Source organism: Dreissena polymorpha, chromosome 14, assembly GCF_020536995.1.
Source record: "Dreissena polymorpha isolate Duluth1 chromosome 14, UMN_Dpol_1.0, whole genome shotgun sequence".
NCBI lineage: Eukaryota > Metazoa > Mollusca > Bivalvia > Myida > Dreissenidae > Dreissena > Dreissena polymorpha.
This window is the reverse complement of record NC_068368.1, coordinates 41157062-41184792: the sequence shown is the minus strand read 5'-3', so window position 1 is coordinate 41184792 and position 27731 is coordinate 41157062. Positions and strand designations below refer to the sequence as shown.

The 27731-nt window shown below is 35.8% G+C and overlaps 1 protein-coding gene across 1 annotated transcript; it reads left to right on the top strand.

Moving 5' to 3' along the window:
* The first annotated feature begins 757 nt into the window (after nucleotides 1-757).
* LOC127857162 (survival of motor neuron-related-splicing factor 30-like) lies at nucleotides 758-24694 on the top strand. Its single transcript, XM_052393568.1, has 7 exons — nucleotides 758-925; nucleotides 10537-10602; nucleotides 11531-11700; nucleotides 17207-17294; nucleotides 20300-20394; nucleotides 21820-21946; nucleotides 23245-24694. The coding sequence occupies exons 1-7, from the start codon at nucleotides 872-874 to the stop codon at nucleotides 23389-23391; spliced, it is 747 nt and encodes a 248-aa protein (XP_052249528.1). The 5' UTR covers nucleotides 758-871; the 3' UTR covers nucleotides 23392-24694.
* Nucleotides 24695-27731: the final 3037 nt, after the last annotated feature.

Sequence of the window (27731 nt, the reverse complement as noted above, 5' to 3'; positions counted from 1 at the left end):
TCTGCACGTCAATTGAAACGTACACAAATGCAAATTTATTACTTGTATTTTATGGACACCAACACTTCCATAATATGGAAAATCGTACTTGTAAACAAAATTAATGTTGTCCATCATAGTGTTGATTGAATTTTAATAATGTTATACAGACATATTAACACAATATATTTGATATGAAAACACAAATTGTATTGTGGATTCCATACAATTGTAATCATGCTATTAATCTTGCTACACTCCAAATTCGATTAAATCTTTTAGCTACAGCTTTTAATTTAATTTCTTGAATTGAATTTGAAGACAGCACATTTGAATATTAACTATAATTGTGTGACTTATATAAAAAATATCCGCATTAAAGGGGCCGTCCAACGTTTTGGTAAATTGACAAAATTAAAAAAAGTTGTTTCAGATGAACAAATTTTCATTTTAGTTATATTTTTTGAGGATATAGTAATACTGACCAATTTCTATGCTCTTAATTATCCATTATAATTTTTATGCATCTTTTGACAACCTGCAAATTATAAAGCGTCGTAAGACGCGAAACGATTGAATAATTTGGAAAATTTATTCTTGTTTTTTTACTGGAGATTTTTAGGTCAAATGTTTAAATTTATCAATACAAATGTATAAAGCATTTAATGACATGCTTCAATACATGCCAAAATCTGTTGGACGGCCCCTTTAAGCTGATGTATAGAATACGGCCATTATGTAGCTCCCCGATCTGAACCAAGACCATTTCGACTTATTCTTACTAAAAAACACAACAAAGTATTATCTCAAATAAAAAAAAGTTGAACGACGAACTAAACACAACAGTAGTATTTTTAATTATTATTTGTCATATTTGTGCTACATTGTCAACATGGGTGACGACTTGCAGGCCAATGTTTCTATGTATAAGCTGCAGCTTCAACAGGTATGTTTTTATTTCTTTATTTCCAACCGTATGTATGTAACTGTTTATGTATTCGGAAAGGTGTGAAATTCGGATGATGGTTGTATCGCTGGACAGGAATCTCTTTTGTTTTAAACAGGAGTCCTAAGACCTACGACAAGCAAAAAGAGCAAAAGCCGTCACATTTCACGCATTAAATTGTTTCTTAAACAGTCGTCGAAATTCGCACTAGTCCGACAGCAAAAAACTAGTATTTTTTCTTTCGGGCTTGTAGGAAATCCAATACAGTGATTTTCTTTGTCAAATTGGGAAAAGTACCCATACCGGTTCAATTGGGAAAAATTGAGTCGTGAAAACCTCAAAATTGGGAAAAATCGAGTCGTGAAATCCTTAAATTGGGAAAATCGCGTAGTGAAGTTTGGGTCTTATTATATATTATAAATAACAAAATATTATAAAGAACACACAAAGTCAATTACTAGTTGTTTTAATCTCTTATAAAGCAATGTCTCTCTCTTTCATTTTTTTGAAAATTTCAACAATCTTTGATGTTTGATCATCACTCAGTTGCTGGCATCCCTCTCTGCACAGCATCATTAGTGCTGTCAATGTTTCCTGTGATAGACGGTTCTGATTGGTCGTGCAAAGATTGTTTGAAATCTTGAAACCAAACTGCGTCAGTAAACGGGATCCACTTGCCTGTTGACTCTTTTTTAGTGTTTTTGCATAATATTTGCTATTATGACTCATTTCAAACTACGATAAGGTTACAAACCGACGTAAAACAGTACGCTGGCTGCCTGACAAAATAACCGGAAGCAGAAACGACTCTATTGATTGAACGCGTTGAATAATAAAACCCGAAATTAATCGAGCGCGTGGTTACACACAACTATACGATTTTCTTTGTTCGCTCGCCGAAAGTTTGGTTTTGTTACGAAACCTTCCATCGTTTTGAGAAAAAATTCGGACGCCTTTTGGGATTTTTTCAGATGCCGATTGGGAATTTGGGAATTTTCGCTCGATTGGGAAAGTACCGTTTATCGGTACTTTATAAAGAAGGAGGAAAATCGCTGCAATATTACAAGCCCGGCGTGCTTGTACAATTCATTAAACAGAAAACGAGTTCCACTTTCATTTTCAATATTTGTAAACAAAGTTTTGAGCCGCTTAAATAAACAGCCGCTTATGTTTTAACTCACTGTACACACGTGCTGGGCAATCAGCCGATAATTGGATTACTGCGCATAAAGCGCATGGTTTTGTGGTTCCCGGATTACTATTATGTAAAATAAATGTTTTGCGTTGCGTTCGGGACACAGAGAGTAATGGCCAAACAGTTGTCATTGAAGTACATCGTTGAGGAATGCGAATCTGAGGTAACTGTGATTGACGCATTTGTCAACTGGCTTTTTGTAGAATAACCTGGCACTTAATTGCTTATATATTTTCTGGTGGTTCAGGTTTGCGCTCTCTTTTACATGGATATATGGGATACATTTCTGCTAATTATTTACCTAAACTTTATGTATATTTATAATTGTGATTTGATTGAAATCCCTGTGTGAAATTAATTTCTTCTTATTTCAGGATCCGAAAGAGGCTGGCTCAGATGACGAGGAAGCTAAATTGGATGAGGATGAAATTAATAAGAGAATTGTATTGTATTCTATAGATTGAATAAATGAATGCTTCTTTGGATATTTTATGTTATGTTTATCTGCATTTTTAACAAAAATGTTTGGGCTAGTAAAAACTGACTCGGGCTTGTTCAAATTCCCATAGTACTAGCCCGACTTGCTTGTAGCTTTAAATCTGAATTTCAATGACTGCTTAAATTTAACGATGAAAATAATGTCCTAGATACGGTCGATTAACTACGCTGATTGAGCTACCTCTGCTGCAGACAGTGCAGTGCTATCCACAAGATTTTTGTCAGGCGCCCTTGGGATGATAGGGGTGGTTTGGGAGGGGTGTCCCCTCTCGACATTGATTTTTTTTAAATTAACATGTCAATTCACGTTCAGTGGTGCGTTATAACTCAAAGAAAAACAGCGTCAAAAGACGTCATTTGGTGCGCTATGACTCTTCAAGCAAATCCCCCAGTCATTTAAAAATATATTTACTTTTTATATTGTTTGTTTTAAAACTTTCCCGTACTTATAGTAAAATCCCGACACGAACAATTCCCCAATACATCCGTTTCAACCCGTCTCTTTTACTGTATACTTACTACTATTCAAGTTTCTATTTATTACCCGATAATTCCGTTTATTCCGTTTTATAAATCACTTACTGGTAAATATTTACGATAAAAGCATGCAATTATTTCTTTAACACAAACCTTGACATTTTTCTATAGTATCCAGAGCTCCAGATAAGGTTTTTAGAAATTCTTAACGTTACCACCAGATTTTCAAAAAGAATTCTTAACTCTGAAGTTTTATTCTTAACGTTACTACTAAGCAGGGAATAATCTAAATGCGCGTCCCGCGTCTATGACGCACAAATATCGAAATGGACGCATAATTTTGAAATACGTGCGTCCACTTTGACGCATTGCTGAAACGAATCCGTTAACACATACGCGAATCACGATAAGTACGAACCATCTTGGGTATGAGTCAAAAGTGTAGCGATGAACGCTGAGTTTAACCGAATGAGGCTTGAAGACTGCAACAAGTCTTTTGATAGTTGAGCCGCTGCTGTATAATACGAAACAATTAGAATCGACCTTTTAAATAGAGTGTGTTATGATATATATTTTAGAGTCCCCGGATGAAGGCCTACTTTAACTTTTTGTAACTAAGTCATAAATAATACAGAAATAATGCCTCCGAAATAAGGTGTTGAAGCTAGATCAAAAACAAACAACTCTAAACTTAAATAACAGTAGGTCAACGGCTCGCAATTCGGACGTTAACAATAATATTATCAGGCTTGCAATTCGGATGTTAATAATAATATTATCATTGACTTGAATAAAGTTGAAATTTTGTAACAGGTTACATGTACATTCATGTAACAGACCCTTATAGCCTATGTGAAGGCACACAAGATAGTGATAATCCTGAATTAGTTTTTTGGTTTCAAAATTCACTGTTTTAGAGATTATTAAAAGTTTAATGCAAAATATAGTTATTGATCTAGTGTCACTTAAATGTTCTTCACTACTTGGTAACTTTCAAAATTTGGGACCCATTCTTTTTCAAGTTGGGCTCATTAATTTTGTAGTAAATTCTAGATTATTCCCTGACTAAGTTTTGGAAAATAATTCTTAACTTTTCTAAATGACCAAAAAATAAATAATAATGGTTATTTTCATGCATAAAACCAAAATAAACATACTAGCAACTTTATTTATACGAGTTCAACAGTGTCTATTCAGTATGATACAATTTTATTTTTCATATGCCCAAACTGTTCTTAGATTGCATGCCTTCGATGAATTTTTTCATATTTCACAATTAAAACAGGTCTCCTCTTCAATCTTTTCAACGATTAGCCACGGGAATTGTCCCTTCCACTCGTTCAATGTTGTTTTTTTTAAAGTTTGGACCTGTTGTGTCGCTTTTTTTTAGCTTTTCCGACTGTGTCGGCAACTGAACATACATGTACAATGTCTTATAAGATCTTTTCTATAATGTCTTTCTTAACATTCAACTTCGGCTCACTTTGCGTACAATATGTTAAAAGCGTGTTTTTGCACGCTTTGCAGTTTTTTAGGACGCTCTCTGGTCGCCGCCATTGTTTTTTGACAGATAGACTGTACACGCCGCTTTTTTGGAAAAAATGCGCTTCTTTAAACAAACCCGATAACCATTCTTATGATTCTATATAAGCTGCGAAAAGATCTTTAATACGCAAAAAGAACTCAATAAAAATCGATACGAACCGATGTAAAAATAATACTCGTAACTTGATTTTCTAATTCTTAATGGTACGACAAGATTTTAAAATAAATACGTAACGGACTTGAAAATAATTCGTAATTACGAAAATACGACCCTTATTTGGAGCTCTGGTATCAAATAAATTTTAAGTGACTATTTATAGATTTTATGAAATATTGCCTCTGAACATGCGTCAATCCCCTGACAGGTTGTGTGCTTGTTAAAACGATACACGCGTGCTTCTATGCAAATGACGCGACATTGTACATGCTGCATAATTTTCGCGCTCTTTTTAATTGAGAAAAAGATTCGACATAAAATAAATGCGCACTGCTAATTTGAATCAGAATATTTTAACGTTGCAGTAACATTTACATTCAGAAGTGTGTTTCGGATTAAAAACGCGTTAATATCGACTTACGGGAATGGGTTTCGGATTTCAAATTTAATTATTCCCATTTGAGATTTCAACAAATATTATCAGTTGCGTTAAACGATAATTTGTTTAAACACTTTACGAGTCCAATAAATGTTTTGACGGCATTATGCATGAAATTTACGTTGTCCACAAGGATTATGGCCGGTTGCCATCATCAGTCTTCTAAATATCGATTATCGGACGAGACATTTACAAGTGTGCATAATTAATTCAACGAAAATTTGTTAAAGCAATTACGTGTCGAATAAATGTCAGAAAAACGAGGTGAATCAGTTCTATAAATGGACATGATGAAATATACATGTACTGGAATTAAATTGTTGACGCATAATTGTAACCGGGAGTTATTTGCACAACTTACTGGCTATAAGTAATTAATTGTTTACCACTTGCAATTAATTTCTCGTATTAATTATGAGTCATTTGTAACACTTGTTTACAGTAAAAAGGTGTGATGATGATGCCCGAAACCGTCTTTAATGTACTGTTCTAGTTACCGGTTTTATATTACGTAAATGGTACAACTTCTTGCTAATCAAGCTGAGATAAACTCTTACTTCGTGCCCGACGTCAATAAAAAATAATTGTTGACCCGCCCTCATAAGCATTCGCGTAACCGATTGGACGATGAACATCACAGTTTGACGACTGGAAAGTTACCTGATACATCCTTGTCAGCATTTAAATGACTGTGTAATGACGTCAATAAAAAATAATTGTTGACCCGCCCTCATAAGCATTCGCGTAACCGATTGGACGATGAACATCACAGTTTGACGACTGGAAAGTTACCTGATACATCCTTGTCAGCATTTAAATGACTGTGTAATGTGGCTAGAATGTAATGCTATCCTCTTATCAGTGAATTATCAATTACCCCATGTGGTGTTTATGGCAATTACTTGTGAAAGTAGGTACCGAGTGCTCTTTTAAAACAGGCAATATTGATACACTGATAGAGAAACCTTGATTTTTTTGACAATCTCCACTTTTTTTACTGAAAAATACACTTATCCGAACATTTCAAGCGCCCCGGGGACCATGATTTCGCCCCGGCAAGGGATCGTTAAATGGTCTGTGGAAAGCCCTGCTCTGCTGATATTTCGCTAGTTTCATTCCTTTTTGGAAGTTGATAGTTAATTGAATGTGTTGAAATTGGTGTTTAAAATGTCTTTTGACTATTATAAAGGGTTTGATTGCACTTCGAAAGCCCGATATGACCAGAAAATAAAACTAATTTGACTAAATTAATGTCCGAACAAATTGCATGCTGGATGTTGGAAAAATGACCCGACCAAATGGCTGATGTTCGAGTACGGCGACATTCATAACTTTCTCATTGAGACACCAGATATTAGTTTATTCTGTAATAATGAAAGTATCATTATAGATGTTGATGTAATTAATATTGTCGTTTTTTTAGGGTTCATTCATCTTCGTACATTATATATTTCTATTATGTCAATTTATAATAATAACCTGAAGCTGTAATATAAGTAGGGAATTTTGGTACACGACTTTCTTAGTTGTTTTATAAAAATCAAAGTAAAGCTTTTTTTATGTTATACTGATCTCATTTATAATATTTCTTTTATGTTGGTACATTATCCGTTTACATTGTGATTTACATGCCATTCATTATGACCCATGATTGGTTTAATAAACGTGACTTACTTACTAATTGTCTATCGCTTTTACTTTTGTTAATAAATCAAATTGAAACAAATAAATAGATCTAATAAAGTAAAAAAAACGTCAACCTCTAAGTTAGCCGTTACTCAAATGATATTTCCACCTCCTGCATGTGTGACGGCTGAAAGATGTACACAGTCCTAATGATTGTAAATTGACTTATCTTGCTACCAGTTGTTTATAAAAATACATTTTATATTCGATATTTTACGTGACTCACCCAGTCATATAAGCCGAAATGATCCGTAAAACAAACTTGTCTCTTTGTGTAGTATGAACAAATCTGCACTAAAACTAAATTTAGGTACACATCGTACATGCATGATCAGTTGTCAAACGAAAGTACAGTTGATATTCAAATGCATTATTTTTATCTTTCCGGGATATTTTTTAAGTATGTTGATGCTGCATTAACATATATAATGTATATGAAGTGAAAACACCAAAAATAATCAATGGTTGCGATAGACACCTATAAACTGTTAGATGCCCATAATATCACTTTAAATGTCATGCAAGAGAGCTGTAAGTATATAGGAAACCAATACTAAAACTGGAGTACTAAGCCCTGTTAGATATCACTTCTTGTCCCTGACATGTGTTGTACAAACCAGTTCATTGTTATGAGTACGAGTGACAAATATCTAACATTTTTTAACACACTCATCTATATACATATTTTTTTAAACATGATTGACTCCGTAACTGTCAAACGTAATTTCTTGTTTTTATGTCGTTTGTTTATTGCCGTAACATTAAATCTTAATATGGAACGACGTCGTTTTAATTAACCAATATGCGATAAATACATTACTTGTTTTTTATGTAAATTTTATCATTATTAAATACTTTATTTTTTTATAAATTAATGGGGCTAGTATCTTAAAGGTGTACAATTTCTGATAATCTATATTGGACATGACTTTTAATTTGTACAATATGTAACATATCTAATTAAAGCAATTGTTAAGTATGCATGTCAGCGTTAATTATTCAACCAAATGACAGAAAGAGAAAACATGGTGAAATCATCAATCGTGTTTAATGGCACTGTCATCTGCCACCCAGTGTGGTTTATGACACCATGTTGTTAGATAAGTCACAGACTCTCAATATACGCTCAGTGGTTAAGTCTGGACAAAAGCTGATCAAGACGAGATAATCGGTTTATGAAAAACAAAGGGGCTATTAAACACCGAAATACAAAGGCTTACACGATTCTAAAATTGATGCAAAAAATCAAATGAAAAATATTGCATATAATTTAGTTAAATGTTTATTTAAGGTATCAACGTGTTTGTTTTCCCAGACAAATACCTTTATGGTTAATTTGTATATGTTGTATATTTGCAATTGATCTATCTATTGCTTTTTTTCAATCTTATTCAATTGTTTCAGTAAAGTATAACAACTTGTAAGCTTGTTGAGAAATAAAATCTTAATATAATCGTTTAAATATAAACGATCACGCTCTATTTCTCAATGCAAACAAAATGGCGGCAGCGCTTTTGTTTTCACCGTCGTCAATGGGCACGTAACTCTAACTGACGCAAGTGCCTGGATGTTGCGATATTATTAATACCATTTGGATTACTGTTCTTGGGTAGAATGAGCATTTATATGAGTCTTTTAAGGTTTGTATGTGTCTAAAGCGATGGTTGCTGCTGAGTCTGGATCAACATTGGACAGGAACACAAATATTGTATTTCAAATACATGGTGGAAAACTTAAAATAGCATGATGAGATGGAAATTTGTTTAGCATGTTTTAAAGAGTGGGCCACTTAAGGGTGTCTATCATATTAGTTACTGAGCTTGTCAGGGTTCCCTTTGGGTGTTGCCACTTATTTGTCAAATTCAAAAAGTTGTCGCCAAACTGGGGCCACATTTAGGCAATGAAGATCAAGTTATAATAACACAAACAAAACTATTCATTTAAAAGTATGTTTAATAAGTATATTTAATAACAAAACATTTCACAAAAAATTACTTAATTAAAGGACATTTAATAATTTAGCAACACCTTCTTAGCAGTCTGCATATGTTGCCAGAGTTTGGATGCTTCAGCATCTTTCTGGTGCTCTGAAAATTTAAAAAAGGAAATGTTTTATAAAAGTAATCAATTCATTGGTAGCAGCTGCATATAAATTATATTTAAATGTATTCCGGAATATGACCTACTATATAGTCAGGGACAAAAAAAACTTCTTCGCAAGGGGCCTCTTTTTCGTCCCCTTAACCAAAAAGGCCCTTTGCCCTACAGAAATTTCTTTAAAATCATGCATTTTTCTCTAAATTTCCTATCTACCTCAGTATTTTTCATTTCCCAAAGCCAGAAAATTGTGTATTTTTTCCCTGAAAAAAAAGGCTGTGGCCTTTTCCCCAAAGTTGCTGTTTTGGCCCTGATAGTGCCCAGAACACAACACAGTTAAATATGTAGGTATTATTGTATAGTCAATCTCACCTTTGGTTAACAATGTTCTCCTATCTTAAAACAGAACATCCTGTAGTCAATGAACTGCTGAGTTTATACAACATACAAAGTTCACACAGCATAGATTTAGTGTTGAAAATCATATTGAAGGAATTGAAATTATGATTTACAACTGTCTTTGAACTTTTCATGCCCCCGGATTGAATGATCAGGGGTATATTGTTTTTGGCCTGTCTGTCTGTCTTTCTGTCTGTCATTCTGTCCCAAAACTATAACCTTACAGTAAAGTTTTGCAATAACTTTTGAAATATTGAACATATCAACTTGATATTTGGCATGCATGTGTATCTCATGGAGCTGCACATTTTGAGTGGTGAAAGGTCAAGGTCATCCTTCAAGGTCAAAGGTCAAAAATTTAAAAATTCAATATAGTAAAGTTTTGCAATAACTTTTGAAATATTGAACATAACAACTTGATATTTGGCATGCATGTGTATCTCATGGAGCTGCACATTTTGAGTGGTGAAAGGTCAAGGTCATCCTTCAAGGTCAAAGGTCAAACATTTAAAACTTTAATATAGTAAAGTTTTGCAATAACTTTTGAAATATTGAACATAGCAACTTGATATTTAGCATGCATGTGTATCTCATGGAGCTGCACATTTGGAGTGGTGAAAGGTCAAGGTCATCCTTCAAGGTCAAAGGTCAAAAAATTAAAACTTTAATATAGTAAAGTTTTGAAATAACTTTTGAAATATTGAACATAGCAACTTGATATTTGGCATGCATGTGTATCTCATGGAGCTGCACATTTTGAGTGGTGAAAGGTCAAGGTCATCCTTCAAGGTCAAAGGTCGAAAATTTAAAAATTTAATATAGTAAAGTTTTGCAATAACTTTTGAAGTATTGAACATAGCAACTTGATATTTGGCATGCATGTGTATCTCATGGAGCTGCACATTTTGAGTGGTGAAAGGTTAAGGCCAAGATCATCCTGCAAGGTCAAAGGTAAAAAAAAAGCGGTGCATTAGGGGGCATTGTGTTTCTGACAAACACATCTCTTGTTTTTTTTTAAGTATTTACTAGTCTCAACTTTACTCGCTGATTAATTTCTTAGCATGAAAATTCATAAGGAGTAAAATCGAGATATAAAGCGAATATTAATATTATTTCAGGTTGAAGACTCATTAACCCTTGATCCAGAAAATGAAGATTTGCTGAAACTCAAGACAGACCTCCAGGTGAGCACATGATCATACTGTGATTCTTCATTTAAAAAATATATATATTAGATCTTTTAAAATCTTGAACATATTTAAAATGATAAATTTCTTATATTTAATCATGCATAATGCTTTTTCGGTTTTAAAAGATGTAAATAATTGATGGATCACACTTAACCTGGCACCCAGAAGTAAATGTAGTTCATTCCAGGGAGTATAAAGTGGTCACACAACCTTCAAAAATACTGTGATTGTTTAAATATAATTTGTAGAGTAACATTGGAATTTTATATACAAACATATATTTACAAATACAAAATGAAATTCAAATTAGATACATCTACATGTGAATGTTATTACATTGAAGTCTGAAAAAGTTCAAAGTTTCCGTGCGCTTTTAGATAAACTGTCATTATTTTTGGGAGGGTCATAATCACATTTCAGGCGTAAGTGTTGTGTGATCTCTTTAAAATGGGTTAGGAAATAATCTGAATATGTTTAATGTGCTATTAGATTGTATTTTATAGATGAGAGTGAAATTGTTATCTGTAAAGTCCTCGACCACCCAGGCAGTGTAAGTATCTGGTGCAGAAATTTCACGATCAGAAGTGAATTTTAGAAGAATTAATTAATAGCATTAAAGCTGCACATTGTCTGCAAAGATATGTTATTTAAATACCTTGATATACTTTTAAATTAAAAAAAGTATTTTATTAAAAATGATTGAATTAGATACAAATGATGTTTGCGACATATTGAAGCTGCATTTAGGCTAACAGAAAGGATATTGTATCATGGTTAGGCCAACTTAAAATTATCTTCTATTTAAATAGACATTTTTGTGTTAAATATTTTAACATTTACAGTTAACAATTAAATGCTCTTACTGCTATACTTGCTATTCTTGTACTAAAGTCTGCACATGTTTGCGTGTATTTGCCAACAGGAGGTCATTCAGCTCACGTCGGATCTGATTGGTCAGAAGCAGTCACCTGACGAGGTTGCTGCAGGTCAGGACAATGCATCAGGTCATGATGCCACGGCAACCAAGCGGGTGGCTACACAGCACTGGCAGCCAGGCGACAAGTGTTTGGCAATTTGGTCAGAAGATAAGGGGTGCGTTTGAAGTTTTATCCTGTTACCTCTCATATACGCACTTTGACACATTTTCAGTCCCTTAGAAAAACAAATTAAATTAAATTCATTTCTTACAAGATTCAAGTTTTAAAGACTTCATTTCCTACCCTAAGATACTGATAAGCAGGAAACAGCATATAACCTGAACAGACTGCAAGTTTCTTGCAGGCTGTTTTGGTTTTATGCTGGTTATGCCCCCCTTCGAAGAAGAGGGGGTATATTGCTTTGCTCATGTCGGTTGGTCGGTCTGTCGGTCGGTCGGTCTGTAGGTTCGTCAACCAGGTGGTTGTCAGACGATAACTCAAGAACGCTTGGGCCTAGGATCATGAAACTTCATAGGTACATTGATCATGACTCGCAGATGACCCCTATTGATTTTGAGGTCACTAGGTCAAAGGTCAAGGTCACGGTGACCAGAAATAGTAAAATGGTTTTTGAATGATAACTCAAGAACGCATACGCCCAGGATCATGAAACTTCATTGGTAGATTGATCATGACTTTCAGATGACCCCTATTGATTTTGAGGTCACTAGGTCAAAGGTCAATGTTACGGTGACCCGAAATAGTAAAATGATTTCCGGATGATAACTCAAGAATGCATACGCCTAGGATCATGAAACTTCATGGGTAGATTGATCATGACTCGCAGATGACCCCTATTGATTTTGAGGTCACTAGGTCAAAGGTCAAGGTCACGGTGACCCGAAATAGTAAAATGGTTTTCGGATGATAACTCAAGAACGCATACGCCTAGGATCATGAAACTTCATAGGTAGATTGATCATGACTTGCAGATGACCCCTATTGATTTTGAGGTCACAAGGTCAAAGGTCACGGTGAACCGAAATAGTAAAATGATTTTCGGATGATAACTCAAGAACGCTTTTGCCTAGGATCATGACACTTCATAGGTACATTGATCGTGACCCGCAGATGACCCCTATTGATTTTCAGGTCACTAGGTCAAAGGTCAAGGTCACAGTGACAAAAATCGTATTCACACAATGGCTGCCACTACAACGGACAGCCCATATGGGGGGCATGCATGTTTTACAAACAGCCCTTGTTTCATATAGGCATTAAAATGATTTTCACTTTGCTTCTGAAATGGAAAGGGTAAAGAGATAAATTTGTTTTGCCAAGTTAATATAATAAAAGCTTATTTAATCTGTCCATGGACTGATAACATTATGTATATTAGATTAATGCATACTCCAACTCAGCTTTCAAAGATTAGTAAAGACTATGTTGGTTACACTTGCAACAAAGAAGTAGGGGCAGGGGTGGCGAAATCAACTGTCCGAGTTGCCCGAGTCGTACATTTGCTTGTCTGGGCAACTGATTTTTTTCAATTAAGTTGTCCGTGGACAACAAGTTTTTTAAAAGTCGCGTCCAGGTATACAAAAATACATTGTATTAAAGCCGTAATAAAGTTTTACAAAACCGGATGTTGACACGCGATTACATTGTCAGTGCTATTTGCGGAGCAATCAAGCTTAAATACGTGCACTTTCCTGCGCAGTGATCTCCCTTATTCTATAAGAGACCGGGAGCATGCCGCATTTTCAACATTCGGCCCGACTGTTAGACAGTGTACAGACTGGTTTCTTTATTTTTACAATCAGACGGAAATAAAAAGTATCAATCTAAAATAAATAAAACACGGTCTACCTTGTTATTTAAGACGACTTTAATGGTAAAGATGAAACTTTTTTTTTTAATCTTCAACAATGGACCAGAAACCCGAAGCTTTGAGCAGCCCACCTCCCAAAAAACTAAGAAAGATTATGATAAAAAATATGATTTAAGTAAACGCACCAGAACTTTTCAAGAAACTTGGCTAACAGATTTTCAATGGTTACCAGTTTATATAATCAAATTGCTACCAGTAGCGTAGCCTCAGTCTGATGAGGTCCACATATTGGACTTGTTTAATTTGTTAAGATTACAATGTACTTATGTTCAGCACATGTTTTAATAACACTAGCTTCGCAAGATTTAAAGTTTGAGAAAGTCTTTATATTGTTTATAATATACTGCTATAATGAATGTACCATTGAAATACAATTATAAACAAAACAAGCAAATCATACTCATTTTGATATATTCCATACTATTTAACATTAATCAATAAATGCGTTTATAATTTATATAAACATTAACGGACAAGTGTAGTTCAGCAACGGGCAATTTAAATTTCCTAAATGGTTGTCCGTGGACAAGTATAGTTTTTAACCAGGTTTTTAACCAGGTTTTCCGAAGGAAAAAACTGGTTATTAGATTGGCGAATGCGGGCGGGCGGGCTGGCTGGCTGGCGGGCGGAACAAGCTTGTCCGGGCCATAACTATGTCGTTCATTGTCAGATTTTAAAATCATTTGGCACATTTGTTCACCATCATTGGACGGTGTGTCGCGCGAAATAATTACGTCGATATCTCCAAGGTCAAGGTCACACTTTGAGTTCAAAGGTCAAAAATGGCCATAAATGAGCTTGTCCTGGCCATAACTATGTCATTCATTGTGAGATTTTAAAATCAATTGGCACATTTGTTCACCATCATGGGACGGTGTGTCGCACGAAAGAATCACGTCAATATCTCCAATGTCAAGGTCGCCACGACTTAAAATAGATTTTTTTTAAAACAAACTTACAAAGGGGGTTAATTTTGTTTGTTCATTTCAAAAGTTCAGTTTGAGTTTTCTCCCTTTATCAGATTTTTTTTCACAATGAAAACCTGGTTTTGTGACAATTTTGTCCCTTGTTTGAGATTTCGCCACCCCTGAGGGGTATACTGTTGTCCCCATGGAAATCCATCCGTCTGTCTGTCCAATGGCACAAACTTGTTTAAGGAAGTACATCTAGTCTTTACAATGTTCAACTTGATACTTGAATGCATTGTTAGTCACCTACCGGTTTCACCGGAGGGGACTTATGGTTTTGTCTCTGTCCGTCCGTCCGTCACACTTTTCTGGATCCTGCGATAACTTTAAAAGTTCTTAATATTTTTTCATGAAACTTGGAACATGGATAGATGGCAATATGGACATTCTGCATGTCATTACATTTCGCTCCTACGTCAAAAATTCTGGTTGCTATGGCAACAAATAGACTAGAAATACTGCTGAAAATGGTGGTTTTTCTGGATCCTGCGATAACTTTTAAAGTTCTTAATATTTTTTCATGAAACTTGAAACATGGATTGATGACAATATGGACATTATGCATGTCATTTCATTTCATTCCAACGTAAAAAATTCTGGTTGCTATGGCAACAAATAGACTAGACATACTGCTGAAAATGGTGGTTTTCTGGATCTTGCGATAACTTTTAAAGTTCTTAATATTTTTTCATGTAACTTGAAACATGGATAAATGGCAATCTGGACATTATGCACTTTATTTCATTTTGTTCCGACGTCAAAAATTCTGGTTGCTATGGCAAAAAATAGACTAGAAATACTGCTGAAAATGGTGGTTTTCTGGATCCTGCAATAACTTCTAAAGTTCTTAATATTATATTCATGAAACTTGAAACATGGATAGATGGCAATATGGACATTATGCACATCATTTCATTTTGTTCCTAAATAAAAAAATTTGGTTGCTATGGCAACATATATATTTAAAAAAAAATCTGGAATTTCCGACAATGGTAGGGGACTTATATTGCTTGACAATAGTCTTGTTCTTCCTAATATAAAGTTGTGCAAGTGCCCTTTTTATTATCCCACATTGAAATTGCTGAAATTATACCCTCTTTTCAAATTAATATTTCTTAAAGTTTTGTTTTACAATTTGCTACGTCATGGCGGCATCAGGGCGTTATTAGTGAATACTGTAAAAAGCTCTAGTATTGGATTGCCACTGCTCTGTCTATTCTGCTGAGTTTGCATGCAGATACTACAAAGTCTTGTTCTGAGAAATAAAGCTAAATGCAGTAGTGTTTTTCCCAGGAGGGCAAAGGGGCATGGCGCATTACTTTCAAAAAGGGCATTTTAGCGCGCAGTTTAGGCAAAAAAGGACAAAAACGTTCCCTGAATACCTGAATTACGGGGCAACATGTAATCGCATCTGAAGCAGTTGTGGAAAAAATAACATATAAACAAGCACATTTAATGGTAATTGATGTATTTAACTTACTATGATTTATATTAATATATTTACCTTGCGATGTACATTTAAGTTCCATGCTGTTTCAATTAACTGTACAGCACGACAAACATAATAAAGCAATATATGCATATGAATCTGATTATACACAGATCCACTAACATATAAATGAAACCATGTTTGTCTTATCCCATTATCTAACAATAATCTTGCCAGATGTTTAAAATAACATTGCGAGTAAATTGATCGCTAACAATATGCAAACACTCGTTTCCGTGACATACATCCACCAAGTAGATTACAAATAAAAAAATAATGTTGTTGCTGTCTAAAACATTTTTATGCATCGTTGATTATCACAGACATTTCAATAATTCCTTCAAAATGTATAATCTCCATCGTTAATTCGATCGTTTACGACGTTATTAGCCATTTTTGCCGAGTCGCAATTTTATTCTGTATAGTCCGCCATGTTGTTCAAATGTCAAATGATGTAAGTGACATGTGCGCATAGCAACGTTAAATCGTATACGCGATTCGCATTTTGTTAAATTAGTATACGTCTCAGTAATTATTTCAATAATTAGATTTAATTATCTTAAAGACGAAAGCGATAAAAGATAAATTTGTTTGTTTTGATATAACTGAATAATGCATGCAATGCACAATTGCCACAAGAATAACATCGAGTTTTTCATCAAAAGTCTCCGAAGTAACGATTTTATCGTGGAGTACACATTGCCGACCGAAAAGTGCGCTTGGTAACATAACCTCTGGCATTATCGATTGATACTGACACGGGATTATTCATGCATGACTAGTTCACAGCTTTGAAGCAGTCTACCTATAAATCGAGCACTGTAATAGATTAAATCTGCTCAAATAATATAGTCGATTAGATGTTGATCTCTCGAGTAAATCAAGCACAGTCGGAGCGTCACAGACAATCAAGGAAGCTGATTTTGCGGACCAAGTTAGATCGTAAGGCAATAAAGATGTTATCGATAAGGGCGCGTGGCGAAATTTGCCTTTGAAAAGAAGGGCGCGTGGCGAAATTTGCCTTTGAAAAGGGCAGCGTGGCGATCCGGGAGGGCGGCGTGGCTTTTCGCAACGCTAAAATGGCCTGGGAAAAACACTATGCATGTGCGTAAAATGGCGTCCAAGATTAGTCTGTGCAGCTTACAGAGACTAATCAAGAACACAACTTTCTGCTTTGAAAGAATTTATCATTTAAAGGAATATTCTTGTACACCAAAATCCAGTCTTGGCAGAAAGTGTCGTCCCTAATTAGCTTATGCGGACTGCACAGGCTAATCTCGAACAACACTATCTGCACATGCAATAGGTTCTAAGCTGCCAAGTTTGCATGTAGGTACTACGAAGCCACAGTGGAGGAGGTATTGGAAGACGGGGCCTGCACTGTCACATTTGAAGAGTATGGAAACACTGAGGTTACTGAGGTAGGTACTATAGGATGGGGCCTGCACTGTCACATTTGAAGAGTATGAAAACACTGAGATTACTGAGGAAGGTACTATAGGACGGGGCCTGCACTGTCACATTTGAAGAGTATGGAAACACTGAGGTTACTGAGGTAGGTACTATAGGATGGGGCCTGCACTGTCACATTTGAAGAGTATGGAAACACTGAGGTTACTGAGGTAGGTACTATAGGATGGGGCCTGCACTGTCACGTTTGAAGAGTATGGAAACACTGAGGTTACTCAGGTAGGTACTATAGGATGGGGCCTGCACTGCGACGTTTGAAGAGTATGGAAACACTGAGGTTACTGAGGTAGGTACTATAGAACGGGGCCTGCACTGTCATGTTTGAAGAGTATGGAAACACTGAGGTTACTGAGGTAGGTACTATAGAACGGGGCCTGCACTGTCACGTTTGATGAGTATGGAAACACTGAGGTTACTGAGGTAGGTACTATAGGACGGGGCCTGCACTGTCACATTTGAAGAGTATGGAAACACTGAGATTACCAAGGTAGGTACTATAGGATGGGGCCTGCACTGTCACATTTGAAGAGTATGAAAATACTGAGATTACTGAGGTAGGTACTATAGGACGTGGCCCGCACTGTCACATTTAAAGACTATGGAAACACTGAGATTTCTGAGGTAGGTACTATAGGACGGGGCCTGCACTGTCACATATAAAGAGTATGGAAACACTGAGATTACTGAGGTAGGTACTATAGGACGGGGCCTGCACTGTCACGTTTGAAGAGTATGGAAACACTGAGGTTACTGAGGTAGGTACTATAGGACGGGGCCTGCACTGTCACATTTGAAGAGTATTGAAACACTGAGATTACTGAGGTAGGCAAAGCTTACTTCATGTTCAGGACTTGTAGAATAATTTGAACCCAAATTGGCTTTCATTTATGGCGACATGAAAAAGAAAAGCTGTTTGTGATTAAGTTTAGTTTAAACCTATTTTTTATGCCCCCGGTAGGGTGGCATATAACAGTTGAACTGTCCATCAGTCAGTCAGTATGTCAGTATGTGTGTCAGTCTGTCCGTCCGTCTGAAAATATATAAATAAAATAATAATAATAATATTGGCCATAACTTTTTCACTATTGAAGATAGCAACTTGATATTTGTCATGCATGTGCATCTCACAGAGCTTAACATTTTGAGTGGTGAAAGGTGAATGTCAAGGTCATCCTTCAAGGTCAAATGTCAAATATATGGCGTCTGTCCGTCCGTCAAAAACTTTAACATTTGCCATAACTTTTTCAATACTGAAGATAGCAACTTGATATTTGGCATGCATGTGTATCTCGTTAAGCTGCACATTTTGAGTGGTGGAAGTTCAAGGTCAAGGTCATCCTTCAATGTCAAAGGTAAAAAAAAATGCGGCGTTCTCATGAAGCTGCACATTGTGAGTGGTGGAAGTTGAAGGTCAAGGTCATCCTTCAAGGTCAAGGTCATTCTTCAAGGTCAAATGTCAAAAAATAATAATTCAAAGCGGCATTCTTATGACGCTGCACATTGTGAGTGGTGGAAGTTCAAGGTCAAGGTCATCCTTCAAGGTCAAGGTCATCCTTCAAGGTCAAGGTCATCCTTCAAGGTCATGGTAATTTTTTTTATTTTTTTTTCAAAGCGGCGTTCTTATGAAGCTGCACATTTTGAGTGGTGGAAGTTCAAGGTCAAGGTCATCCTTTAAGGTCAAGGTCATCCTTCAAGGTCAAGGTCATCCTTCAAGGTCAAAGGTAAAAAAAAAAGTGTTTTTTTTCAAAGCGGCGTTCTCATGAAGCTGCACACTGTGAGTGGTGGAAGTTCAAAGTCAAGGGCATCTTCAAGGTCAAAGGTAAAAAAAAATAAATTCAAAGCTGGGTTCTCATGAAGCAGCACATTGTGAGTGGTGGAAGTTCAAGTTCAAGGTCATCCTTTAAGGTCAAAGGTCAAAAAAAAAAAAAAGATTTTCAAAGCGGCGTTCTCATGAAGCTGCACATTGTGAGTGGTGGATGGTCAAAGTCATCCTTTAAGGTCAAAGGTAAAAAAAAAACATTTCAAAGCGGCGTTCTCATGAAGCTGCATATTTTGAGTGGTGGAAGTTCAAGGTCAAGGTCATCGTTCAAGGTCAAAGGTAAAAAAAATAATTTATTATTTCAAAGCGGCGCAAAAGGGGGCATTGTGTTTCTGACGAACACATCTCTTGTTTTAGCTTGATTGCATTGAAAGTACTTACTACTGATTTGAAATGCTCTCGAGTCCGTTTCCTAGACCAAGAACCAGTACTTGGTGTCTTTGGGGGAAATCGATAGAATGCTCCCATAGTGGGGATCGAATCCGTGACCTCCCGGTCGCTAGACGGACACCTTGTCCATTACACCACAGCTAGTTTGTAATTTAATAGTTTATTAAGAGATCCTTGAAATTGTGTACATCCACTGCAGACAGATTTCAATATACATGAGATGTTGTGTGAACAAGAGACTATCTTGAAGGTCAATATCAGACTGGTTGGTGAAAGTTCAAAGGAATGCAAACTTAATTGTTAATGTATTGCTTTTCCCAGCTCTATGATAACAGTGCAATGCAGGATTTTAACTTGGTAGAAATATTGAACTGATTTGAGAAAATGTGACATTCTCAATTTCTTCACTGCAAAATGATAGGACAGCTGTCAAAATAAATGTTTCAGAGGGTATTATTGAGGACCAATATTTACATATTTGCAATTCTTTTCGTTACTTGTTTTCTTAATGCCTGTAGACAATGTTGATTAGTCTTCCACATCAATATATGAAGTTTTACAATTATTTTATGAAAAAATTACCTTCTTAAAAAATCTAGGTACAATTTATGTTTGTGAGACATGTATACCCACATATTTCACTTTTATCCCAAAAAGGAGCAAATGTCAAAACTAAATAATAAAATGCACCATTCTACACAGAATGTAAACTGTTGTTCATAACCGTACCTTTGTCCTCCACTACAGGTCTCCCTTCTGAAGCCCCTGGAGGTAGACACTGGCAAGAAGAAAGCCCTTGATGGGGCAGCAGGCAGCGCTGATCAGAAGAAACCTCTCTCAAAGTGTGTACTGACCAGTAGACTTGTAGTACTGACCAGTAGACTTTTAGTACTGACCAGTAGACTTGTAGTACTGACCAGTAGACTTGTAGTACTGACCAGTAGACTTGTAGTACTGACCAGTAGACTTGTAGTACTGACCAGTTGCCTTGTAGTATTGGCCAGTTGACTTGTAGTACTGACCATTAGACTTGTAGTACTGACCCGTCGACTTGTAGTACTGACAAGTAGACTTGTAGTACTGAATAGTAGACTTGTAGAACTGACCAGTAGACTTCTAGTATTGGCCAAGGTCTTTTTCATCAGTTCTAATTGTATTCACTGATGAATCACCGTAATGTGTACATGATTTTAAAAGAAGGACCAGCTGCGACCATTTTTGTGAGATTTTATGCCCTTTGTATATTTTTCCACTATTAAACATTAATTAAGTTTTGGCACTCACTCTTACCTGTTAGATTTTGCTCAAACATTTACAGCTGAAGGACATTGACAATATGATCATAAAGAATTTAATATTGGCTGACACAAGTTTTGGCAGAATTATGGACAGTTGTATGTTGCTACACTATAGAATGGATATAGTCTATACGCAAATTTTTGTTGTAGTTATGATATTTGTGAGGAAACGGTAATACTGAACATTTATCATGCTCTAAACGTTTTTTCCACTGCAGATTGTACAGTGGATATGTCTTTAAATGTTGTTTACATGTAGCAATACAAGAATCAATGCCGTTCAAAGAATTAAATTTGATGCTCTTATTCGTAACTTGTCACTATCAAATAATTGTCAATTTCAAACAGTCTTCGAAGTGTACTATATGCTCTCATGTGAGGTATGAAATGATAAAAAATATTTAAAAAAATATATAAGAAATTATCATGTGAGTAGAAACACAGTTTGGTTGTTCTATCATGAAGTCATTCATCCTGGGTCATAGTATTTTGCAATTTGTATGCACACCGAAAACAATTTGCTGTAGTCTTTTTATTCAGGCGATTATAAGAGTGCAAACAAGTTGTGGAAAAACATTTTTGAAGAAAAAAAAAAATAGTATGAAAACTATAATTTGGCCATTAATTCATGTATTGCTTAACCCTTTCTTAACTCAAAAGCAAAGTAAAAATGTCTATATGCAATCAGCATAAAAACAGAACAGCCTGTGAGTAACTTGCAGACTGTTCAGGTTGCATGCTGTTTGCTGCTCATCAGTATGGCAGGGTCGGAAGTGAAACCTTGTAAACTTGAATCTATGAAGAAGTCTTGAAGTCATTTTGATTTTTTTAAGCACTACAAGTGGGCTGAAATGCGTTTATGAGCGTTATAGGGATAGATTTGCTATTCACAAAAACGTGATTTTACGGCACTAAAAATGGGTCAAAATGCTTTCTGAGGAGTAAATGTTTAACTTTGTCTACTGACAGGAAAGACAAGCAGGCCTTGGAGCGAGAGTACAAACGTAAGAAGTCTCAGAAGAAAGCTCAGAGGCGCAAGGACCTGGAGGAAGAGAGAGAGACTGAGAAGAACAAGTGGATTGACTTCAACTCTAAGGTACTGGGTTGGACTGAATACGCAAGGGCTTGTCAATATGGTGTCAATGTATTGACCTGGAGGTCACAGTATTCACTAGCGATTAGTGGACTAGAGTGGTAAGAACAAGTGGCTGGACTTCAACTTTAAGGTACTGGGTTTGACTAAATACGCCAGGGCTTGTCAATATGGTGTCAATGTATTGACCTGGAGGTCACATTATTCACTAGCAGTTAGTGGATTAGGGTGGTAAGAACAAGTGGCTGGACTTCAACTCTAAGGTACTTGGTTGGACTAAATACCCCAGGGCTTGTGAATATGGTGTCAATGTATTGACCTTGAGGTCACAGTATTTCACTAGCAGTTAGTGGATAAGGGTGGTAAGAACAAGTGGCTGGACTTCAACTCTAAGGTACTGGGTTGGACTAAATACCCCAGGGCTTGTCAATATGGTGTCAATGTATTGACCTGGAGGTCACAGTATTCACTAGCGGTTAGTGGATTAGGGTGGTAAGAACAAGATGCTGGATTTCAACTCTAAGGTACTGGGATATGATTGAATACCCGTGGGCTTGTGGATGTGGTGTCAATGTATTGACCTGGAGGTCACAGTATTCACTAGTGGTTAGTAGATTAGGGTGGTAAGAACAAGTGGCTGGATTTCAACTCTAAGGTATGGGGTTTGACTGAATACCCGTGGGCTTGTGGATATGGTGTCAACGTATTGACCTAGAGGTCACAGTATTCACTAGAAGTTAGTGGACTAGTGTGGTAAGAACAAGTGGCTGGACTTCAACTCTAAGGTGCTGGGTGGTAGTGGCTGTGATGTACACCTAGCAGCCGTGAGGTTACAAGCTACTCTCAAGTACTGTGTAGTGGACTAGCATGGTACTGTGTCACTGTGGCCTAGCAGGTATGGAGTCTTCCTAGCAACCGGTTTGATCCACACTGTTGTTGTTCGTAAGATCTCCCCCAAAGATACCAAGTACTGGTTCAACTCAGGAAATGAACTCGTGAGCGTTTCAGTTAGCCTTAGGCTATGTATGCAATCAAGCTTTATTAAAGACTTTTAAAGTATGGTTATTGGGTAGTGCACTAGCATGGTACCGGTAGGAACAAGTGGCTGGACTTCAACTCTAAGGTACTTGACTAATATGCTAAGAACTGTTTGCTTAAAAATAAGTTTTGTTCAAGCTATTGTAGTTACTGTTATTGACACTAGAGTTAGTTGTCATTCTGTTATTAAACATTATCATGTGCTTTACATGGATTACCGTAACTTGACATTAATTTCATTTTTTTGTTCCATTTTCTTGCAGACATTTTCCAAGACCAACAAAGGGAAAGTAAAGAAGAGCATATTTGCAACACCGGACACTGTAGAGGGCAAGGTCGGAGTGGGCACATGTGGACACAGTGGCAAACCCATGACTAAGTTCACACATCAGGACAAGTGGAGAAAGTGAGGCAGCTGGACAACTGTGCAGGATTTTGTGAATGAACCATTTTTAAAATATCTGGGACCGTATTCACCAACCCATTCTTAGACTTAAAAACACTGAATAGCCTTAGGACAAAGAAAAATATGTTAAAAGTTTTAATGTATACAGACGTTTACGAGTGATTTATTGATTTACAAAATGTTTTACACGAAGAATGATGTTGATGAAGGTGGTTTATATCGAATTAAAGAAATTCTTGAATATTCCAATTTAAAGAATATTCTTTTTTCTGAGACTTGGTTCTAAAAATTGTTTGGTGAATACGGACCCAGGACAAGTGGAGTAAAGCTCAGATATGTGTATATTACTGTAGATCATTGTGTGACTCGGCTATTTTTAACGAAGCAGAATAACTGGAGAAAGGGGTTTAAGCGTTTCACATAGAATATTGTATATTAAAGATAGACAATAACAAAATAAAATACTTGTACTGGTGTACCTTTTTTAAGACAAGACATACATGTATCAGGATAAATGAAGTGATAGTCAACATGCTTAAGGTGATCATCTTTGATGACCTTTTGTTCGTCATTCATCGTCTGTAGTTCGATGTGAGCTGTATAATATTTTTTTAAACACTGTAGAGGCCATTTTTATTGCCCAATTCTCATGTATTTCAGAATGTTTGTCCAAATGATATATTGGTCGGGTTTAAAACAGATTCAAGCAAGGTCGAAACTAGGTCATTTGGTCAAATTAAAAAATTCTTGTGAACACTCTACAATTCACATTTTTATACCCCAACGAGCTGCATATAGTTTTTGCCCTGTCTGTCGGCCGGTCGGTCTGTCTGTATGTCCGTCCGTCACACTTTTTGTGTCCGCTCTCTAATTCAAGTAGTTCTCATGCCAGGCCAAAAACTAGGTCACAGGGTCACCTAGTGCGTTTCAAACATTCAGCATGGTTTCCGCTCTCTAATTTAAGTAGTTTTCATTCGATCTTCCCCAAACTTGGTCAGAAGTTGTATCTAGATAATGTCTACGCCAAGTTCGAACATTGGCCATGCTGGGCCAAAAACTAGGTCACAGGTTCAGTCTGACTTGAAATAGTTTCACCATGTAGGTTTAACATACTTTTATTTCAACCAACCAAATGTTGATTCGTTATAACCTCTTTTTGAACATAACCTAAACTTATGGTTTCCAGACAATATTTCATTACTAAGATAAGTATGTTAGTTATGTCACACATATGTTGTTTGTATTCACTGACATTGCCAAAATTATGTTTTTTTTATTGTTCGTTATTGTCCCCTACCGCTTTCACCGGAGGGGACTTATGGTTTGCGCTCTGTCTGTTAGTCAGTCAGTCACACTTTTCTGGATCCTGCGATAACTTTAAAAGTTCTTAATATTTTTTCATGAAACTTGCAACATGGATAGATGGCAATATGGACATTATGCACGTCAGTTCATTTTGTTCCTACGTCAATAATTGTGGTTGCTATGGCAACCAAAAAAAAAAAAAAAATCAAAAAAAAATCTGAAAATGGTGGAATTTCTGACAATGGTGAAGCCAGTAGGGGACCATATTGCTTGACAATAGCCTTGTTTATTTTACCATAAACGAGTTATCTCCTACTTGACTATAGATGTTCAATAACAGAAACATGGGCAAATATATATAATACGCAAATTTGGTTTTAAAAAGAATTTAGAATGCAGGAAAAATTACCAAAAGCTGTACCTTAATTAATCAAACATATTTAGGTTTGGCGCAAAATATTAAAAGCTGTAAAATAAAAAGCAAAAAAACAAACTTTTTTTTCACATAAACTTTTTCTTCACATAATACAATAAAGCATTTTCGCTGGATGTTTTCTTTGACACGGAGGCTGCAGATTTGAGATAATGCCATGTGCGGGGTACATTCGTGTGAAAACTCATATTTTTAAATATATGCAACGTACTCAGTTCATTCTATCCTTACAAATTCTGAAACCAGATGAGCAATATTTGCAGGATGAGCCGATACACATGGTTGCATCCTGCCGTCCATTTACCTTATTCAAAACACAGACATTAATACATTTGAAGTAATGATGCGTGGTTTTGTATTGCTAAATGTAAGTACATTAAGTAAAAAAAAAAATTTAACATAAATTTTTACTAAAAATCAACTCAACAAATGCAAGGTATTGTTTTTAATGTTGTTTTGCATTGGTAAACAGTATGAATAAAATTTCTACAATAAAATGCATTTCATCTATTGATTCATATGCTTAAGCGACACAATAACTATTGAAACATTAAATGCATAGACATAGTTTAAGTGCAATTAAAATTTCTTAAAATTAAAGGTGACTTCATGCCGTTAATGTATTAAACTGTAAGTAAACGTCTATTAACATATAACTAGTGCATATTGATACTTAGATAAACAAATACAACAAAATAAAATGTGGACTATGGCTAACCTTCTTATTGTGTGCCTTAATTAGCTGTTACATTAACAAGCATTTCACTTTAACATCACAAAATGACATTTGTTTCAACATTATTTTTGTTTTCTAGTGTAAATTCACACATTTATGTTGATTTCAGACGTGTTGAACGCCGAATATTGGACAAAGCTGTTAAAATCTTTTATTAAAAACTCACCTCCAAAACACTTTGCTGCTATCCAGACAATAACAAAATTCATGCGAATCATTATGTACTGTTTTTGCTTAAATTTACTGTTTCTGGTTGACTACTTCTGTCCTGACCCGAGTCTGAGAATTTTTCGTAATATTTTATCATTTTTAGCTCGGCTGTTTTCTGAGAAAACCCAAGGTATTGTCATAGCCAGCTCGTCCGCCGCCCGCTTCGTGCTTAAACCTTAACATTGGCTCTAAAATCAAAGTGCTTCCACCTACAACTTTGAAACTTCATATTTAGCTGCACCTTTATGAGTTCTACACGCCACACCCATTTTTGGGTCACTAGGTCAAATGTCAAGGTCACTGTGACCTTTAAAAAAAAATTAAAACTGCAGCCGAGCGTTGGCATCCGCTATGCGGTGCTCTTGTTAGAAGAATAGTTGCAGGGTTTACAAGAAAAACGGAAGCAAGCTTTTGACAATCCAGGGCCCCGCAAAGAAATAAATTGAATCAGTTTACGAAGAACCGTTAAAGAGATTGTTGCTAAAAACAAAATGGAAGCTACTTTTTACATTCAATTTCATTAAGAAGGGCCTCTTAAATAGCATGAAGTTAATATAAACAAAAACTAAGCAGCAAAAACAACATTTGTGAATGAGTATGGGTATGGACATCTATATCTTATTTGCGACTTTGTGTAAACTCTCATTTTGAGTCAATATGACGACAATATGTGCCTATTTTCGTCAACAATGCGGCATCGTTTTTCTTCGGGTCCACTAAATATTCACGTTTGTATGAATCATTGTGCCTTGATTCTCAAAATTTGCATTTGATGCGAAAAGAAACCGCGAACACATTGTCACATTTACCGATATATAAAATATAACAATTAGCTATTTAAACCTTTTCCCATGCAGTTACCGTTAACATGAAATTATTACTGTATAGTGATCCTTTACGGAAATTGATCAAGATATGATCCTGGACCAAAATGAATCGCACCCTGTGGTTAATTCTATAAATTTAAACGGCAAAGTTTAGACAAATTATGTGCTTATATATAGTGCCAGTTACGCGGTCTCAGTAGTTTTCAGACTATACTTAAGGGGTTAATATTAAAAACGGGGTCTGTACACAACCCCGCGTTCTAGGCACCTTTAATTACTATGAGGGGGGTGTAGGGGAGGTAATGCAATCAAATGTCACAATAAGGTCTTATATCGAAAACCACAATCACGTCTGAAATTGAAATTTTGTATACCTCGCAATTAATGTTGCTATATATTTCCTTGTATGAGACGTTGAATAAATGTTGTATTTATATATAATACTATATTAGGTACCAATATATACATTAATTCGTGTTAATATCGGATAAAAAAAGGGTATGGAGATACATGTATTTAAAGTGGGAACCCCATGACCTATTTTTAAATCAGAGACCCCGTAACTGGCGATATGTGTGAATATATATATATATATATATATATACTTTATGTTTCTGTATAAGCTCTGAATGTTTTACGCTAGATTCTTCCATTTTTCACAAATGCTCACCTGAGCAATCCGATGAGCTAAAAATGCCCCACCCCTTGACAGTCATGTTTTTCAAGCGGACGTAACCATTTTCAAACTCATCCAAGATATCATTGAGACCAATCTTCTGACCAAATTTCATGTAGATTGGACAATAAATGTGGCCTCTAGAGAGTTAACAAGG